General features: G+C 43.5%; 1 protein-coding gene across 1 annotated transcript in view; it reads left to right on the plus strand.

Moving 5' to 3' along the window:
* Positions 1–410: 410 nt before the first annotated feature.
* LOC311148093 (anoctamin-7-like) overlaps positions 411–20,819 on the plus strand; it is a gene marked incomplete at both ends in the record, with an annotated part of 40,685 nt that continues 20,276 nt past the window's right edge. The window contains 11 exons of the mRNA XM_084185005.1: positions 411–563; positions 1,109–1,247; positions 1,545–1,744; positions 1,961–2,068; positions 2,913–3,049; positions 3,214–3,271; positions 5,797–5,907; positions 11,997–12,162; positions 12,529–12,619; positions 18,964–19,060; positions 19,257–19,400. Of these exons, the coding sequence (XP_084041131.1) occupies positions 411–563; positions 1,109–1,247; positions 1,545–1,744; positions 1,961–2,068; positions 2,913–3,049; positions 3,214–3,271; positions 5,797–5,907; positions 11,997–12,162; positions 12,529–12,619; positions 18,964–19,060; positions 19,257–19,400 (1,404 nt within the window). The remainder of the gene's footprint in view (positions 564–1,108; positions 1,248–1,544; positions 1,745–1,960; positions 2,069–2,912; positions 3,050–3,213; positions 3,272–5,796; positions 5,908–11,996; positions 12,163–12,528; positions 12,620–18,963; positions 19,061–19,256; positions 19,401–20,819) is intronic.

Below are 20,819 nucleotides of genomic sequence, written 5' to 3' on the forward strand. Positions count from 1 at the left end.
TCTCTCCCTGTGGAGAGGAGGAGCTAGAGGAATGCAGAGAGCGAGAGAGGCAGAGATTACTGCAGATCCACCCGTTCTTCTCTCCCATTCCCAGCCCCCTCTCCACTGAGGTAGAAGTATCATCCTTTCCCCCCTCCACTCCTCTATCTCTTGCTGGAATACCGTATCCATTCTTCCTCTTCATTTTGATCAGATTTGATTCATTTGAATGATAGCAGTTAATTAATGAACCTGCATGAGAACATTGCATGAATACCAGAGTTTATGAGTGTATATATACGGTACATGTGACATACAGTTTGTATGTTTTTGCATGTATGTTGTGTTCCGTGGTTTTCTAAGCAGACTGACTGTCTACAGACAGACTGACTACAGATTGACACACAGAGACCCTCCCCGTCTTCTTCACCATGCTGAGGAAGGGCTCGGAGTTGCTCCTGGCCACAGGAGGTGACAGGGAGGTGCTGCTGTATCTGGACTACGCGACGGGCAATCGGGGCGAACCCCAAACCACCGACAGCTATGGGAGTCTGCAGAACGGGGGCTTCATCCCACCAAGATATGTAAGTATCCCACACTCCCTCCCTGATTTGGTCTCATCCTATTGCTTCTCTGATGATGACTTACCTAGAATGTTGAATGTTGCAGTGCATCTTAAGCATCTTGAATGGGGGTTAGTGCTGACTTCAAGCTTTCTCCTCATAGTTGTATTGATGTCAATATGATCTGAAAAATCATTTTCACTAAAAGCAGTGTTTTCATTTTGACTAGAATATTATTTTATGGCGATGAAATCTAAAATCAATATTGCCAATATAAGCTTTTGTGCTGTTGCCTGTTGCAGTAGCTACAGATCATTCTAAATCAAAGTCAAATGTTATTTGTCTAATACAACTGGTGTAGACTTTACCGTGAAATGCTTGCTTAAGAGCCCTTCCCAGCGATGCAGAGTTAAAAAATAATAATACAAATAAAATAGTAACACAAGAGGACACAATAGTTAGATTTCACTACTATGTCATTACAGCCATTTTCCAGTCCTATTTGTTTATCTGCTATGTAAATGGTCTTTATATTGATATACATTATATAACGGAAATATTTTCAGCTTTCAGCTGCAGCGGCTGCTTCAGACGATAATGACGATGATGATGATGACCCCGTCTATATGCACTGCGATAAAATGAGTAGACGACCGGCACAACCCCTAGGGGGGAACTACTTTAGAGATGGAAGAACCAAAATAGGTGCTTTTAGGCTTTCTGTATATCTATACAGTATTACATTTTACTTTAAGTTGCTTTGACTTGAATGTTTCCACCCCAGCACTAACACACCTTTTTTCAAATAATGAAATAATTATGGTTTTCACTTTGGACCTTCATCATTTGAATCAGGTGTGTTAGTGCAGGGCTGGAATAAAAGCCTGCACACCCAGTAGCTTTCCAGGAACAGAGTGGCAGATCCCTGGTAACAGACAGTATAAAGAACAAGCCACCAATCAAACTCTAACCTGTGGCTTTGTCTGACTGATCCTGAATCAGACTTTGTTCTAGTATGGGAGGTGAAACGGAGAAAGCATCGCTCCAGAGGGAGGGGCCGATCTGAGACCAGCGGTCCGGGGGAGGTCGGAGCAGGGCCAGAGGAGGGGAGCAGCAGGTCTGAGCGGAGAAAGGCTCAGCTGGCTCGATGGAGGGACAAGTTCACCCAAAACCTGCAGAATGCCGGCCTGCTGCTGGAAAAGGTAATATAATATACACTACTAACTCACCTAGCTCCACAAGACTTAGTGGTTGGATCTAGTGTTTCTACTTTCCCACTAACAATCGTTCCTTCTTAATGCTAAAGCTCTGTTGACAGTCTTACTGGTCGATCTAATAATGCTTATATGCGGCAGCACACTGTACCATATAATTCATAATTTTATGAATGTTCTGTAATGATTGATGTTTGGCACTAGGAGGAGACAGCGAGCGAGAAAAAAACCATCCATTATCTGAAACTGAGCGCCCCCTGGGATGTGTTGGTGTATTACGCAGAGGAGCTAATTCTAAGAGCACCGCTACAGGTCAGTGCTAATTACTACTTTATGACAGTGCAAAATACAGTAGTGCAAAATACGGTAAACCCGATACTATGGTGTGGAGTGTTACATACTGACCACACCGCTCGCGTTGCAAAATAAATGTACACATATATGTTATTCAATCATTGCACCCACACTGTTCGCGCGCATCAACGAGTGTCTGCGTAGCCAGGCGCTAAAATAGAACTTGGTTCTATTCGTGACACTTGATGCTCTGCAAGTCCAGCCTCTCCCATCTCCTCATTGGTTTTTAGGAGCATATACCCACGTGGGTGATTGAAAGATGATCCACACTCTAGTCCAGTGTGTGGTGTTAATGCACCTTAAAGTTGGTTGCCAACCGCCATATTTTTTTATTTTATTTTTATTTCACCTTTATTTAACCAGGTAAGCCAGTTGAGAACAAGTTCTCATTTACAACTGTAACCTGGCCAAGATAAAGCAAAGCATAAAGTCCAAAGAAGAAGAAGAAGCCAAGAGGAGGAGAGATTACTAGAAACAAACTCGGTTTACCCTTTTATCTGTAGATTAATTGTCGGAGTAGAGGACCTTGTGCATTTCAGGTAAATTAACAACCGAATGTTTATATCCCAGGACAAATTAGCTAGCAACAGCAAGCTAGCTAGCTAAATTGCCATAAATGTTTAATGCTTTTCGACCTGTCCCCAAATTAATATAGTTGGTTCAGAGTTCGTTTTGATATTTCAACCTGCGTGTCCTGATCGTGTCTGGTGTGGGTGGACATAATTAACATGCGCGCGATGGCGGACGCATGCACACGAGCGGTCTGGTCAGCATGTTACAGAATGTTGTTTTTGTGTCGCAGGCTCAACCAAACCCAGACTTCAACACGTCTGACCGGATCCTTCAGAAACTATACATTCCCAACATCATGGCGGAGTCCTTGCCCAACAGGCCACTGGACTACTACACTTGTGCCTTTCGCAAGTCAAAGATGGAGAAGTGAGTACCTACATCGATCTCGGAAACTTCCTGATATCAGTTTTGATTGCGTATCCCCAACATTTAGTTGAGCCACATTGTGTCCTAACCCTTATAAAAGACTCTGTTACTGTACATGTGTAAATAACTACAGGTTTAACCTTGCTCTGTTGGTCACTTCTCAGGTTCCTCAGCTGTGAGAACCATGACACCTACTTTACTAACACACAGAGACACCGTATAGTGAGTGCATCCATTGACTTTCAGCATCTTTACCCATTTGTTGGATAACGATGGATGTACACCAGTAATAGATGGACATACTGTATATAGGCCTACCTACAGTACCAGTCAGAAGTTTGGGCACACCTACTCATTCAAGGGTTTTTCTTTATTTGTACTATGTTCTACATTGTAGAATAATAGTGAAGACATCAAAACTATGAAATAACATATATGGAATCATGTAGTAACCAATAAAGTGTTAAACAAATCAAAATATATTTTATATTTGAGATTCTTCAAAGTAGTCACCCTTTGCCTTGATGACAGCTTTGCACACTCTTGGCATTCTCTCAAACAGCTTCATGAAGTAGTCACCTGGAATGCTTTTCCAACAGTCTTGAAGGAGGTCCCACATATGCTGAGCACTTGTTGGCTGCTTTTCCTTCACTCTGCGGTCCAACTCATCCCAAACCATCTCAATTGGGTTAAGGTTGGGTGATTGTGGAGGCCAGGTCATCTGATGCAGCACTCCATCACTCTCCCTCTTGGTCAAATAGCCCTTACACAGCCTGGAGGTGTGTTGGGTCATTGTCCCGTTGAAAACCAAATGATAGTCCCACTAAGCCCAAACCAGATGCGATGGCGTATCGCTGCAGAATGCTGTGGTAGCCATGCTGGTTAAGTGTGCCTTGAATTCTAAATAAATCACAGACAGTGTCACCAGCAAAGCACCCCCACCATCACACCTCCTCCTCCATGCTTCACGGTGGGAACCACACATGCAGAGATCATCGGTTCACCTACTCTGTGTCTCCCAAAGACACGGCGGTTGGAACCAAAAATCTCAAATCTGGACTCATCAGACCAAAGGACAGATTTCCACCGGTCTAAAGTCCATTGCTCGTGTTTCTTGGCCCAAGCAAGTCTCTTCTTCTTATTGGTGTCCTTTAGTAGTGGTTTCTTTGCAGCAATTCGACCATGAAGGCCTGATTTACGTAGTCTCCTCTGTACAGTTAATGTTGAGATGTGTCTGTTACTTGAACTCTGTGAAGCATTTATTTGGGCTGCAATCTGAGGTGCAGTTAATTGCCGATTTCTGAGGCTGGTAACTCTAATGAACTTATCCTCTGCAGCAGAGGTAACTCTGTGTTTTCCTTTCCTGTGGCAGTCCTCATGAGAGCCAGTTTCATCATAGCGCTTGATGGTTTTTGCGACTGCACTTGAAGAAACTTTCAAAGTTCTTAACATTTTCCGGATTGACTGACCTTCATGTCTTAAACCTCTACAGGATCGGTGTCCCTATACCGGAACAGTTGCTGCTCAATATGCGATATGTGACTAGAATGGCGTTGTAAACAACAGCCAACTTTCCGGGACATAGACATGTCTTATATGGGCAGAAAGCTTAAATTCTTGTTAATCTAACTGCAGTGTCCAATTTACAGTAGCGATTAACCCCGGCCATCTAGATGTGTGAAGGTTAGTGTATTTTCTGTAGGGAAGCTAATGATCCATCATGTATGACATTCCTGGAAGTGTGTAAACAAAAATTAAATATTACCATAGGATTTTTGTCTGTTCTCTATAGTTATGTACTTGAAAAGGTATAAATTGACCAATTCGCAACATTTGGGAAAACTCCTGGCAGACTTGATAAAAAATATTGTGTAGTGATGTAATCCTTCGCTGGATCAGTCTGAAACTTTGCACACACGATGATGCCATCTAAATTTCTACATCACTCTCTGGCCTTTCTCTTGCAATTCAAAGCTGATGCAACAAAAAAATAAATAGAAAACACGTTTTTTTGTTTGTATTATCTTTTACCAGATCTAATGTGTTATATTCTCCTACATTCATTTCACATTTCCACAAACTTTAAAGTGTTTCCTTTCAAATGATACCAATAATATGCATATCCTTGCTTCAGGTCCTGAGCTACAGGCAGTTAGATTTGGGTATGTCATTTTAGGCGATAATTGAAAAAAAATAGTATGACCCTTAAGTTAAAGTAATGATGGACTGTCGTTTCTCTTTGCTTATTTGAGCTGTTCTTGCCATAATATGGACTTGGTCTTTTACCAAATAGGGCTATCTTCTGTATACCAACCCTACCTTGTCACAGCACAACTGATTGGCTCAAACGCATTAAGAATAAAGAAATTCCACAAATTAACTTTTAACAAGGCACACCTGTTAATTGAAATGCATTCCAGGTGACTACTTCATGAAGCTGGTTGAGAGAATGCCAAGAGTGTGCAAAGCTGTCATCAAGGCAAAGGGTGGCTACTTTGAAGAATCTCAAATATAAAATATATTTTGATTTGTTTAACACTTGTTTGGTTACTACATGATTCCATATGTGTTATTTCATAGTTTTGATGGCTTCACTATTATTCTACAATGTAGAAATAGTAAAAAAAAAAAAAAAAACTGGAATGAGTAGGTGTGTCCAAACTTTTGACTGGTACTGTATATATGGTCAGAAATGCTTTACTTCAGACTATGTCATTCTCATATGGTCAATTGGCTGTCCATGGCAGGTGTATGAGATTCTGGCGAGGACGGTGTACGGCAAGAGGAAGAGAACGGAGGTTGGCGTGGCTCGACTGCTCAATGAGCGGGCATACACTGCAGCATTTCCCTTGCATGAGGTCAGACACATTCTAAATGTACCGCCAGTAGGGCAGACCCCATTAGTCGACTGGTCGATTGTTTGGTCAATAGGCTGTTGGTCGACTGAGATTTCTTTAGTCGAGCAGTCGCAATTTGTATATTTTTTTCATGGTGCACAAGACACCTGTCTGATTCGCGCCTGTCTCAGTGAACTAATCCATTGCGGAGGCCACGGAGATGGCACAGTCCATCACTCTAAGACATGTGATACTGAAATTGTATTAGTTATATTATGTAAAAATAATGGTATAACAAATTAGCTTTCTCCCGTGTTGGATACGGTCGATGTCCGCGGTTCTGAAACATAATCTTCAGTGCGCCGTAGAATTGGCCCCTTTCCCTATGTTGCTATGTGCCTAATACAGTGGGGAAAAAAAGTATTTAGTCAGCCACCAATTGTGCAAGTTCTCACACATAAAAAGATGAGAGAGACCTGTAATTTTCATCATAGGTACACGTCAACTATGACAGACAAAATGAGAAAAAAAAATCCAGAAAATCACATTGTAGGATTTTTAATGAATTTATTTGCAAATTATGGTGGAAAATAAGTATTTGGTCAATAACAAAACTTTCTCAATACTTTGTTGTATACCCTTTGTTGGCAATGACACAGGTCAAACGTTTTCTGTAAGTCTTCACAAGGTTTGCACACACTGTTGCTGGTATTTTGGCCCATTCCTCCATACAGATCTCCTCTAGAGCAGTGATGTTTTGGGGCTGTCGCTGGGCAACACAGACTTTCAACTCCCTCCAAAGATTTTCTACGGGGTTGAGATCTGGAGTCTGGCTAGGCCACTCCAGGACCTTGAAATGCTTCTTACGAAGCCACTCCTTCGTTGCCCGGGCGGTGTGTTTGGGATCATTGTCATGCTGAAAGACCCAGCCACGTTTCATCTTCAATGCCCTTGCTGATGGAAGGAGGTTTTCACTCAAAATCTCACGATACATGGCCCCATTCATTCTTTCCTTTACACGGATCAGTCGTCCTGGTCCCTTTGCAGAAAAACAGCCCCAAAGCATGATGTTTCCACCCCCATGCTTCACAGTAGGTATGGTGTTCTTTGGATGCAACTCAGCATTCTTTGTCCTCCAAACCCGACGAGTTGAGTTTTTACCAAAAAGTTATATTTTGGTTTCATCTGACATTCTCCCAATCGTCTTCTGGATCATCCAAATGCACTCTAGCAAACTTCAGACGGGCCTGGACATGTACTGGCTTAAGCAGGGGGACACGTCTGGCACTGCAGGATTTGAGTCCCTGGCGGCGTAGTGTGTTACTGATGGTAGGCTTTGTTACTTTGGTCCCAGCTCTCTGCAGGTCATTCACTATGTCCCCCCGTGTGGTTCTGGGATTTTTGCTCACCGTTCTTGTGATCATTTTGACCCCACGGGGTGAGATCTTGCGTGGAGCCCCAGATCGAGGGAGATTATCAGTGGTCTTGTATGTCTTCCATTTCCTAATAATTGCTCCCACAGTTGATTTCTTCAAACCAAGCTGCTTACCTATTGCATATTCAGTCTTCCCAGCCTGGTGCAGGTCTACAATGTTGTTTCTGGTGTCCTTTGACAGCTCTTTGGTCTTGGCCATAGTGGAGTTTGGAGTGTGACTGTTTGAGATTGTGGACAGGTGTCTTTTATACTGATAACAAGTTCAAACAGGTGCCATTAATACAGGTAACGATTGGAGGACAGAGGAGCCTCTTAAAGAAGAAGTTACAGGTCTGTGAGAGCCAGAAATCTTGCTTGTTTATAGGTGACCAAATACTTATTTTCCACCATAATTTGCAAATACATTCATAAAAAATCCTACAATGTGATTTTCAGGATTTTTTTTTCTCAATTTGTCTGTCATAGTTGACGTGTACCTATGATGAAAATTACAGGCCTCTCTCATCTTTTTAAGTGGGAGAACTTGCACAATTGGTGGCTGACTAAATACTTTTTTCCCCCACTGTAGCAAAGTTAACCAGCATATTGGGATTGAGAACAATGTGGCGGAGGCAGCAGCAGCAGAGATGAGGAAACAACCCTTGCCTTAGCCTAATTGTCTAAGAAAATTGAGGAGAGAGGAAACCCCAATTTAATTAGGTCTATAATCAATAGCCTAACTGTTAAATGTGTCTGGCTTTATAAATCATCCATATATATCTACAGAAATAAGACAGATCTTGCTTCTGTTGCCTGTTTGAATGCTTGTTTAATAGCCTACTGATTCCGTGAGCACCAAGCCTCATGCAACGGCAAAATGTCGGATAAAGGAACTTTTAGTCTTTGCTATGCTGTAATAAAGGCTTTACAATACTTTATGTTAGAACAGACTGGTATTACTTATAATTTATTTAGTGTTGTTTACATTGTTCCAAACAGGCAGAATTGGTTGTTGTTGTAATCTAACAGCACTTGTTTGTCACACATAATATGCACACAGCTCTCGCTACTATACCCTCCTTTTTCTTGATCTCCTTCTTATTGTTATTATTACAATTATTATAATAATAAGTCATGTTATCATTAGTAGGCTTTGTATAGTAGGATTGTATAACCACCATCGAGCTGTAGGCCTAAGAGTGTGTCCTGTTTAGTCTTAATACCGTAACTTACTTAAGCCTATATTTCAATATATAAGCTACTGTATCAATCATTCATTCGTTCATGCCATCACGCAGCATACGAGACATTCATGCTTTGAAATGCAATCAAGCATTTTAGTATAAAAATTAAATAACAAAGGGAGCTTTGAATAATTAGCCTAACCAACAAATAATTAAACCTTAATTCACAATTCACAAACAGTTTTTAGTCTGCTGTAATAAAGGCTTTATATATATATATATTCCGTTAGAACAGACTCTCTGGTACACTTACAGTGGGGGAAAAAAGTATTTAGTCAGCCACCAATTGTGCAAGTTCTCCCACTTAAAAAGATGAGAGAGGCCTGTAATTTTCATCATAAGTACACGTCAACTATGACAGACAAATTGAGAAAACAAAATCCAGAAAATCACATTGTAGGATTTTTAATGAATTTATTTGCAAATTATGGTGGAAAATAAGTATTTGGTCACCTACAAACAAGCAAGATTTCTGGCTCTCACAGACCTGTAACTTCTTCTTTAAGAGGCTCCTCTGTCCTCCACTCGTTACCTGTATTAATGGCACCTGTTTGAACTTGTTATCAGTATAAAAGACACCTGTCCACAACCTCAAACAGTCACACTCCAAACTCCACTATGGCCAAGACCAAAGAGCTGTCAAAGGACACCAAAAACAAAATTGTAGACCTGCACCAGGCTGGGAAGACTGAATCTGCAGCTTGGTTTGAAGAAATCAACTGTGGGAGCAATTATTAGGAAATGGAAGACATACAAGACCACTGATAATCTCCCTCGATCTGGGGCTCCACGCAAGATCTCACCCCGTGGGGTCAAAATGATCACAAGAACGGTGAGCAAAAATCCCAGAACCACACGGGGGGACCTAGTGAATGACCTGCAGAGAGCTGGGACCAAAGTAACAAAGCCTACCATCAGTAACACACTACGCCGCCAGGGACTCAAATCCTGCAGTGCAAGACGTGTTAAGCCAGTACATGTCCAGGCCCGTCTGAAGTTTGCTAGAGTGCATTTGGATGATCCAGAAGAGGATTGGGAGAATGTCATATGGTCAGATGAAACCAAAATATAGCTTTTTGGTAAAAACTCAACTCGTCGTGTTTGGAGGACAAAGAATGCTGAGTTGCATCCAAAGAACACCATACCTACTGTGAAGCATGGGGGTAGAAACATCATGCTTTGGGGCTGTTTTTCTGCAAAGGGACCAGGACGACTGATCCGTGTAAAGTAAAGAATGAATGGGGCAATGTATCGTGAGATCGTCTTTTTAAGTGGGAGAACTTGCACAATTGGTGGCTGACTAAATACTTTTTTCCCCCACTGTATTTATTTAGTGTTGTTTACACTGTTCCAAAAGGTCAGAAAAAATAATATTGTAAAGTTAGAGCAACTGTTTGGCACATAATACTCACGCAACGCAACACAACGCTCCTATACCCTTATTTTTCTTGATCTCCAGTAGTTTCCACAACTAAGTCATATGTCTTCCACAGATCTGACTTCCCCTTTCCCTCCTGAGCAACCAGCGAACATTCGCCCATTTCAAGTTTATTTTTTGCGTCCTTCGCATCCATTTTGCTGTCACGTGCTACTGTGTTCGGAATTTGTTATAACCAATTTATTGATATGATTATGATAGGCTATAGGTCAGGCCCTATTGGTCACATGCATGCAATGCTTACATGTTTCACGTAAAGAGAGCAAGGGTTGAGGGAATAGGGAATGTTTTTCCTAAATAAATTAGGGATTTCGGTAACTGAACTTTTCAGTCAGAAACAAGTAAGATACTAAATGGCTGAAATGATGTTGCAGCTCCAGCACGGACAATGCAATAAACACTTGCTATGCTGTGGTGCCTTTTCGCTGCAGTGGGGAGGAGAGCGAGACAACTCTTTCTTGAGTCATTTGTGTGTCTTCATTATTTAACCAAACAGTGTGCTTAAACCATCAGACAAGCTCAGTGCATATGTAGTTGATTTTATTTAAACACATAGGGTGTGTCTGTCTATATACACTACCGGTCAAAAGTTTTAGAACACCTACTCATTCAAGGGTTTTTCTTTATTTTTACATTGTAGAATAATAGTGAAGACATCAAAACTATGAAATAACACATATGGAATCATCTAGTAACCCAAAAAGTGTTAAACAAATCAAAATATATTTAATATTTGAGATTTCTCAAGGTGCATGTTGTTAAGACACAAACGGTAGGCAATTAAGGTCACAGTTATGAAAACTTAGGACACTAAAGAGGCCTTTCTACTGACTCTGAAAAACACCAAAAGAAAGATGCCCAGGGTCCCTGCTCATCTGCGTGAACATGCCTTAGGCATACTGCAAGGAGGCATGAGGACTGCAGATGTGGCCAGGGCAATATATTGCAATGTCCGTACTGTGAGACGCCTAAGACAGCGCTACAGGGAGACAGCTGATCGTCCTTGCAGTGGCAGACCACGTGTAACAACACCTGCACAGGATCGGTACTTCCGAACATCACACCTGCAGGACAGGTACAGAATGGCAACAACAACTGCCCGAGTTACACCAGGAACGCACAATCCCTCCATCAGTGCTCAGACTGTCCACAATAGGCTGAGAGAGGCTGGACTGAGGGCTTGTAGGCCTGTTGTAATGCAGGTCCTCACCAGACATCACCGGCAACAACGTTGCCTATGGGCACAAACCCACCGTCGCTGGACCAGACCGGACTGGCAAAAAGTCCTCTTCACTGACGAGTCGCAGTTTTGTCTCACAAGGGGTGAAAGTCGGATTCGCGTTTATCGTCGAAGGAATGAGCGTTACACTGAGGCCTGTACTCTGGAGCGGGATCGATTTGGAGGTGGAGGGTCCATCATGGTCTGGGGCGGTGTGTCACAGCATCATCGGACTGAGCTTGTTGTCATTGCAGGCAATCTCAACGCTGTGCGTTACAGGGAAGACATCCTCCTCCCTCATGTGGTACCCTTCCTGCAGGCTCATTCTGACATGACCCTCCAGCATGACAATGCCACCAGCCATAATGCTCGTTCTGTGCGTGATTTCCTGCAAGACAGGAATGTCAGTGTTCTGCCATGGCCAGGGCTAGGGCCATTCCCCCCAGAAATGTCTGGGAACGTACAGGTGCCTTGGTGGAAGAGTGGGGTAACATCTCACAGCAAGAACTGGAAAATCTGGTGCAGTCCATGAGGAGCAGATGCACTGCAGGACTTAATGCAGCTGGTGGCCACACCAGATACTGACTGTTACTTTTGACCCCCCCCCCACTTTGTTCAGGGACACATTATTCAATTTCTGTTAGTCACATGTCTGTGGAACTTGTTCAGTTTGTCTCAGTTGTTGAATCTGGTTATGTTCATACAAATATTTACACATGTTAAGTTTGCTGAAAATAAACGCAGTGAGAGGACGTTTCTTTTTTTGCTGAGTTTACATGTGTGTGTGTTTGTCAGGGCCCCTTTGAGCTGCCAGAGCATGAGGTGCATCCAGATGAGCTGAACCAGAGGCAGGTCTTGTTCCAGTATTGGGCCCGCTGGTCTAAATGGTACAAGTACCAGCCACTGGATCACATCAGAGAATACTTTGGAGAGAAAATAGCCCTTTACTTTGCCTGGCTGGGTAAGCAGGATTCCTCATATAGTAAATCTGATACAGTACCATTATTTTGTTCTGTAATTATTTTATGGTTATACTTTGGGGGGGGGGGGGGGGGGGGGGGGGGGTTATGAAACTGAACACATATCAGAAAAATCAGAGATTTAGAGGCAAGCATCATACTTAAGAAGACTTAGATGAAAGAGATATCAATATCTTTTCACTCTTATACCATGTCCATTTTTGTTAAGATATGTAGTCAATTTACCACAACAGTACAGTTTTGTGAGTACATTTACCACAACAGTACAGTTTTGTGAGTAACCCCCATTGTACTGTATGACATAGAGAGGTGTTGAGGAGGTTTTTGTCTCTCTGGTCCTCCTGTAGGGTTCTACACAGCCTGGCTGCTCCCTGCGGCGGTGGTGGGGGCCTTTGTCTTTGTGTCAGGAGTCATGTCCATGGGGACCAACACTCCTGCGTGAGTCCTGAAACTCCTTCACTTACAATGCTTTTCTAACATATTCATTCCTTTGGCTGTAATCAAGGTTCATGGTTTGGAAACTGTACAGAATAGAGCTCAGATTATAAATCATCTTTACTATGAATAGAGGCAAAAGGATAGATCAAATGTTGTAACAGTATAATTACAGTATAATTTGTGCAACAGAGTGGCCTAGTGTAAGGCATAGTCTGGGGTTCTGCAAATGTCACGCAGGCTGCCTGTACCAGTCTTCAGACATAATGCATGACCCACAAGAGTCCTCTTCAGTGTACTCATGCAGCACTTAGTCTGTTGCATTGCTTCACTGTGCTGTGTGTGTGTGTGTGTGTGTGTGTGTGTGTGTGTGTGTGTGTGTATGTGTGTGTGTGTGTGCACATTTTACTATACTTGTGAGTACCAGAAGTCCTCACAAGAATATTAAACCAACTAAAATTCAGAGAAGTGAGGACATTTTGCCGGTCCTCAATACAAAAAAAAGAGGCTATTTTAGGGGTTAGCGTTAAGGTTAGAATTACGATTAGGAGTTAGATTTAGGGTTAGGATTAGGGGTTAAGGTTAGGGTTAAGTTTAGGGTTATGGGTTAGGGAAAATAGAATTTTGAATGGGAATCAATTGTTGGTCCCCAAAAAGTCCTCACAAGTATAGTAAGACGTGTGTGTGTGTGTGTGTGTAGTCAGTGTTTCCTGTATCTCAAATGTGTTTCCATGGCAACTGCTAACCATTGCTTCCTCGGGCACCAGTGTTTGATGGCTTGGTGGTGAATTACAGAAGATTTACATGAAGATAGAGTGAACATGGAGAAAGTGAGACTAAAGATGCTATAATAGAGAGAAGGAAGAATACCATTGAGCCTCTTACAGGCCCAAGGACATTAGTGTAATTCCTCCTGTTCATTGTGGATTAGTGCTATCAATCACTGTACTGTATACAAGCCAGAGAGCTTTAGTCTCTGGTAATGTACTGTGTAGCAGGAAATCAAGTGATAATAATCTTTGCATTACATGCAAATGCAGACTGGGGTTGTGTCTGAAATTGCACTCTAATCACTATAGTGCACGACTTAATACTTAACTAGTGCACTACAGATGTCGGATCTTAACTTGATCAGGATCAGGTTTTCATCAAGGATCTCTCGGTACTTTGCTCCGTTCATCTTTCCCTCAATCCTGACTAGTCTACCAGTCCCTGCCGCTGAAAAACATCCCCACAGCATGATGCTACCACTACCATGCTTCACCGTAGGGATGGTGCCAGGTTTCCTCCAGAGTTGACACTTGGCATTCAGGCCAAAGAGTTCAATCAGCCACTGAGGTAACCAATAATTTATTCTGCCTATTGCTTGCCTTCAACATATAATAAAACGATTGATCTAAAAAAAATGATTTTCCCTAACGAAAAATACATATACCCCCTACAAATATGTCCATTTATTATAATCCACATAAGAATTCACACGAGATGTGCTGTAGTTTGCACGTAGCCTACATAATGTTCAAATAAAATAAAATCTAATTTTATTTTTCACATACACGTGTTTAGCAGATGTTATAGCGGGTGTAGCGAAATGCTTGTGCTTCTAGCTCCTTCAGTGCAGTAATATCTAACAAGTAATATCTAACAATTTCACAACATATACCTAAAACACACAAAACTAGTAAGGAATGGGATTTAAGAATATATACATATATGGACAAGCAATGACAGAGCGGCATGGACTAAGATACAGGGAATATTATAGAATAGAATGCAGTATATACATATGAGATGAGTAGTGCAAGATATATAAACATTATTAAAGTGACTAGTGTTCCATTTCTTAAAGTGGCCAGTGATTTCAATAGGCAGCAGCAGCCTCTAATGTGCTAGTGATGGCTATTTAACAGTCTGATGGCCTTGAGATAAAAGCTGTTTTTCATTCTCTCGGTCCCAGCTTTGATGCACCTGTACTGACCTCGCCTTCTGGATGATAGCGGGGTGCACAGGCAGTGGCTCGGGTGGTTGATGTCCTTGATGATCTTTTTGGCCTTCCTGTGACATCGGGTGCTGTATGTGTCTTGGAGGACAGGTAGTTTGCCCCCGGTAATGCGATCGGCAGACCGCACCACCCTCTGGAGAGCCCTGCGGTTGCGGGCGGTGCAGTTGCCGTACCAGGCGGTGATACAGCCCGACAGGATGCTCTCAATTGTGCATCTGTAAAAGTTTGTGAGGGTTTTAGGTGCTAAGCTGAATTTCTTCAGCCTCCTGAGGTTGAAGAGGCTCTGTTGCGCCTTCTTCACCACACTGTCTGCGTGGGTGGACCATTTCAGTTTGTCGGTGATGTGTACGCCAAGGAACTTGAAGCTTTCCACCCTCTCCACTGCGGTCCCGTCGATGAGGATAGGGGGTGCACCCTCTGCTGTTTCCTGAAGTCCACGATCATCTCCTTTGTTTTGTTAATGTTGAGTGAGAAGTTATTTTCCTGGCACCACATTCCCAGAGTCCTCACCTCCTTCCTCCCTGTAGGCGGTCTCGTCATTGTTGGTAATCAAGCCTACTACTGTTGTGTCGTCTGCGAACTTGATGATTGAGTTGGATGCGTGCTTGGCCACGCAGTCATGGGTGAACAGGGAGTACAGGAGGGGCCTGAGCATGCACCCTTGTGGGGCCCCAGGGTTGAGCATCAGCGAAGTGGAGATGTTGTTTCCTACCTTCACCACCTGGGGGCGGCCCCTCAGGAAATCCAGGACCCAGTTGCACAGGGCGGGGTTCAGACCCAGGGCCTCGAGCTTAATGATGAGCTTGGAGGGTACTATGGTATTGAATGCTGAGCTATAGTCAATGAACAACATTCTTACATAGGTATTCCTCTTGTCCAGATGGGATAGGGCAGTGTGCAGTGTGATGGCGATTGCATCGTCTGTGGATCTATTGGGGCAGTAAGCAAATTGGAGTGGGTCTAGGGTGACAGGTAAGGTAGACGTGATATGATCCTTGACTAGTCTCTCAAAGCACTTCATGATGACAGAGGTGAGTGCTACAGGGCGATAGTCATTTAGTTCAGATACCTTTGCTTTCTTGGGTACAGGAACAATGGTGGCCATCTGGGAACAGCAGACTGGGAAAGGGAGAGATTGAATATGTCCGAAAACACACCAGCCAGCTGGTCTGCGCATGCTCTGAGGACGCGGCTAGGGATGTTTTTTATATTATTTCCAGAAGCTACCCTGAACATACAGTGGGGAAAAAAAGTATTTAGTCAGCCACCAATTGTGCAAGTTCTCCCACTTAAAAAGATGAGAGAGGCCTGTAATTTTCATCATAGGTACACGTCAACTATGACAGACAAAATGAGAAAAAAAAATCCTGAAAATCACATTGTAGGATTTTTAATGAATTTATTTGCAAATTATGGTGGAAAATAAGTATTTGGTCAATAACAAAAGTTTCTCAATACTTTGTTATATACCCTTTGTTGGCAATGACACAGGTCAAACGTTTTCTGTAAGTCTTCACAAGGTTTTCACACACTGTTGCTGGTATTTTTGGCCCATTCCTCCATGCAGATCTCCTCTAGAGCAGTGATGTTTTGGGGCTGTCGCTGGGCAACACGGACTTTCAACTCCCTCCAAAGATTTTCTATGGGGTTGAGATCTGGAGACTGGCTAGGCCACTCCAGGACCTTGAAATGCTTCTTACAAAGCCACTCCTTCGTTGCCCGGGCGGCGTGTTTGGGATCATTGTCATGCTGAAAGACCTAGCCACGTTTCATCTTCAATGCCCTTGCTGATGGAAGGAGGTTTTCACTCAAAATCTCACGATACATGGCCCCATTCATTCTTTCCTTTACACGGATCAGTCGTCCTGGTCCCTTTGCAGAAAAACAGCCCCAAAGCATGATGTTTCCACCCCCATGCTTCACAGTAGGTATAGTGTTCTTTGGATGCAACTCAGCATTCTTTGTCCTCCAAACACGACGAGTTGAGTTTTTACCAAAAAGTTCTATTTTGGTTTCATCTGACCATATGACATTCTCCCAATCCTCTTCTGGATCATCCAAATGCACTCTAGCAAACTTCAGACGGGCATGGACATGTACTGGCTTACGCAGGGGGACACGTCTGTCACTGCAGCATTTGAGTCCCTGGCGGCGTAGTGTGTTACTGATGGTAGGCTTTGTTACTTTGGTCCCAGCTCTCTGCAGGTCATTCACTAGGTCCCCCCGTGTGGTTCTGGGATTTTTGCTCACCGTTCTTGTGATCATTTTGACCCCACGGGGTGAGATCTTGCGTGGAGCCCCAGATCGAGGGAGATTATCAGTGGTCTTGTATGTCTTCCATTTCCTAATAATTGCTCCCACAGTTGATTTCTTCAAACCAAGCTGCTTACCTATTGCAGATTCAGTCTTCCCAGCCTGGTGCAGGTCTACAATTTTGTTTCAGGTGTCCTTTGACAGCTCTTTGGTCTTGGCCATAGTGGAGTTTGGAGTGTGACTGTTTGAGGTTGTGGACAGGTGTCTTTTATACTGATAACAAGTTCAAACAGGTGCCATTAATACAGGTAACGAGTGGAGGACAGAGGAGCCTCTTAAAGAAGAAGTTACAGGTCTGTGAGAGCCAGAAATCTTGCTTGTTTGTAGGTGACCAAATACTTATTTTCCACCATAATTTGCAAATAAATTCATTAAAAATCCTACAATGTGATTTTCTGGATTTCTTTTTCTCAATTTGTCTGTCATAGTTGACGTGTACCTATGATGAAAATTACAGGCCTCTCTCATCTTTTTAAGTGGGAGAACTTGCACAATTGGTGGCTGACTAAATACTTTTTTTCCCCACTGTATCCCAGTATGCGTGATCAAAACAATCTTGAAGCGTGGATTCCGATTGGTCAGACCAGCGTTGAATAGTCCTTAGCACGGGTACTTCCTGTATGAGTTTCTGCCTATAGGAAGGGAGAAGCAAAATGGAGTCGTGGTCAGATTTGCCGAAAGGAGGGCGGGGGAGGGCCTTATAACCATCCCGGAAGTTCGAATAGCAATGGTTTAGGATTATGGCAGCGCGAGTACAACAGTCGATAGGGCGGCAGGTAGCTTAGGGATTAAGAGCGTAGTGCCAGTAACCGAAAGGTCGCTGGTTCTAATCCCCCAGCCGACTAGGTGAAAAATCTGTCGATGTGCCCTTGAGCAAGGTGCTTAACCCTAATTGCTTCTGTAAGTCGCTCTGGATAAGAGCGTCTGCAAAAATGACTAAAAATGTTTTTTTAAATGTTGATAGAACTTCGGCAGCCTAGTCCTCAAATTTGCTTTTTTTAAATCCCTGGCTACAATAAATACAGCCTCAGGATATGTGGTTTCCAGTTTGCATAAGGTCCAGTGAAGTTCTTTGAGGGCCGTCGAGGTATCGGCTTGAGGGGGGATATACACGGCCGTGACTATATCCGAAGAAAATTATCTTGGGAGATAATACGGTCGGCATTTGATTGTGAGAAATTCTAGGTCGGGTGAACAGAAGGACTCGAGTTCCTGTATGTTACTACAATTACACCATGAGTCGTTAATCATGAAACACACACCTCCGCCCTTCTGCTTCCCGGAGAGATATTTATTCCTGTCTGCGCGATGAACTGAGAACCCCTCTGGCTGGACCGATGTTTCCGTGAAGCAGAGTATGTTACATGCCTTGATGTCTCTCTGGAAATAAATCCTTGCTCGTAGTTCATCGACCTTGTTAACCAAAGATTGAACATTAGAGAGTAATATACTCGGAAGCGGTGGGTGGTGTGCTCGCCTCCTAAATCGAACCAGCAGGCCGCTCCGAGTGCCTCTCCGCCGCCGGCGATGTTTTGGGTCAGCCGCTGGAATCAGTTCAGTTGCCCTGGGGAGAGCAAACAAAGGATCTGCTTCAGGAAAGTCGTATTCCTGGTCGTAATGCTGGTGAGTTACCGCCGCTCTGATATCCAATAGTTTTTCCCGGCTGTATGTAATGATGCAAAACACTTTCTGAGTTAATAATGTAAAAAAAAATTACATAAAAAAACAAAATACTGCAAAGTTTCCTAAGAGCTAGTCGCGAGGCCGCCATCTTCGTATGCGCCAGGTTAACAATGTAGGTACGGTACTGCATTGGATACAAACACTGCTTCCAGCTGCCCCCTGGCATCGATTCTAAATATTTCTTCAGGTATTAAAATCCTCCTGCTTCAGGATTATTTTCCTCCTGCGACGAAAGGGGTCAAATTAAGATCCAACATCTGTATAAATGAAATAGGGTGCCATTTCGGACACAGACTGGACTAAAAGTAGTGAAGTCTGTGTCTGTGATTGTGTGTCTGGCTGTCCACAGCAAGGAGATCTGTAATAGTGGGGCCAGCTACCTGATGTGTCCTCTCTGTAAGACCTGCAAGCCCTGGAACATGTCTGATATCTGCCCCATGGCTAAGGTATTGTATGCTGGACATTTACACTAACAAGGGGATGACTGTTTGATGTGCTTATTGAAATATTTTCAGGATACATAAATCCACCACTATGCCAAATGTGTTGCTTTTATCACAATAATGAACAATCATTATGGATAGCTTAGCCGTCCCACTATAATGAATCCATAGATGACAGGCCCATGTTGTGTGTTGGCAGGTGGGCTACCTGTTTGACCACCCCGGGACAGTCTTCTTCAGTGTGTTCATGTCCTTTTGGTCTGTCACCTTCCTGGAGTACTGGAAACGCAAGATGGCCACCCTGGCTCACCACTGGGACTGCATGGACTTCCAGGAGGAAGAGGTCTGGATAATAGCCAATTCATTATAAAGATTTTCATTCATTTCAATTTATATACTTTCATAATTCTGTGATATGTGTTACTGTACATACTATAAAAACAGAGAATCAACAAAACTGTTGAGCCTCATTTCACATGATTGGTCACATATTTGTAAAGTAACCTAAAATGACGCAGATGCTAAGCTACAGGACTGTTTTGCTAGCACAGACTGGAACATGTTCCGGGATTCTTCAGACAGCATTGAGGAGTACACCACATCAGTCACTGGCTTCATCAATAAGTGCATCGATGATGTCGTCCCCACAGTGACCGTACGTACATACCCCAACCAGAAGCCATGGATTACAGGAAACATCCGCACTGAGCTAAAGGGTAGAGCTGCCGCTTTCAAGGAACGGGACTCTAACCCGGACGCTTATAAGAAATCCCGCTATGACCTCCGACGAACCATCAAACAGGCAAAGAGTCAATACAGGTCTAAGATTGAATCATACTACACTGGCTCTGACGCTCGTCGGATGTGGCAGGGCTTGAAAACTATTACAGACTACAAAGGGAAGCACAGCCGCGAGCTGCCCAGTGACACAAGCCTACCAGACGAGCTAAACCACTTCTATGCTCGCTTCGAGGCAAGCAACACTGAAGCATGCATGAGAGCACCAGCTGTTCCGGATGACTATGTGATCACGCTCTCCGTAGCCGATGTGAGTAAGACTTTTAAGCAGGTCAACATTCACAAGGCCGCAGGGCCAGACGGATTACCAGGACGTGTACTCCGAGCATGTGCTGACCAACTGGCAAGTGTCTTCACTGACATTTTCAACATGTCCCTGACTGAGTCTGTAATACCAACATGTTTCAAGCAGACCACCATAGTCCCCGTGCCCAAGAACTCTAAGATAACCTGCCTAAATGACTACCGACCCGTAGCACTGACGTCTGTAGCCATGAAGTGCTTTGAAAGACTGGTCATGGCTCACATCAACAGCATAATCCCAGAAACCCTAGACCCACTCCAATTTGCATACCGCCCCAACAGATCCACAGATGATGCAATCTCTATCGCACTCCACACTGCCCTTTCCCACCTGGACAAGAGGAACACCTACGTGAGAATGCTATTCATTGACTACAGCTCAGCATTCAACACCATAGTGCCCTCTAAGCTCATCACTAAGCTAAGGATCCTGGGACTAAACACCTCCCTCTGCAACTGGATCCTGGACTTCCTGACGGGCCGCCCCCAGGTGGTAAGGGTAGGTAACAACACATCTGCCACACTGATCCTCAACACGGGGGCCCCTCAGGGGTGCATGCTCAGTCCCCTCCTGTACTCTCTGTTCACCCATGACTGCATGGCCAGGCACGACTCCAACACCATCATTAAGTTTGCCGACGACACAACAGTGGTAGGCCTG

Source organism: Coregonus lavaretus (assembly GCF_964263955.1).
Source record: "Coregonus lavaretus genome assembly, chromosome: 20".
In the NCBI taxonomy this organism is placed as follows: Eukaryota; Metazoa; Chordata; class Actinopteri; order Salmoniformes; family Salmonidae; genus Coregonus; species Coregonus lavaretus.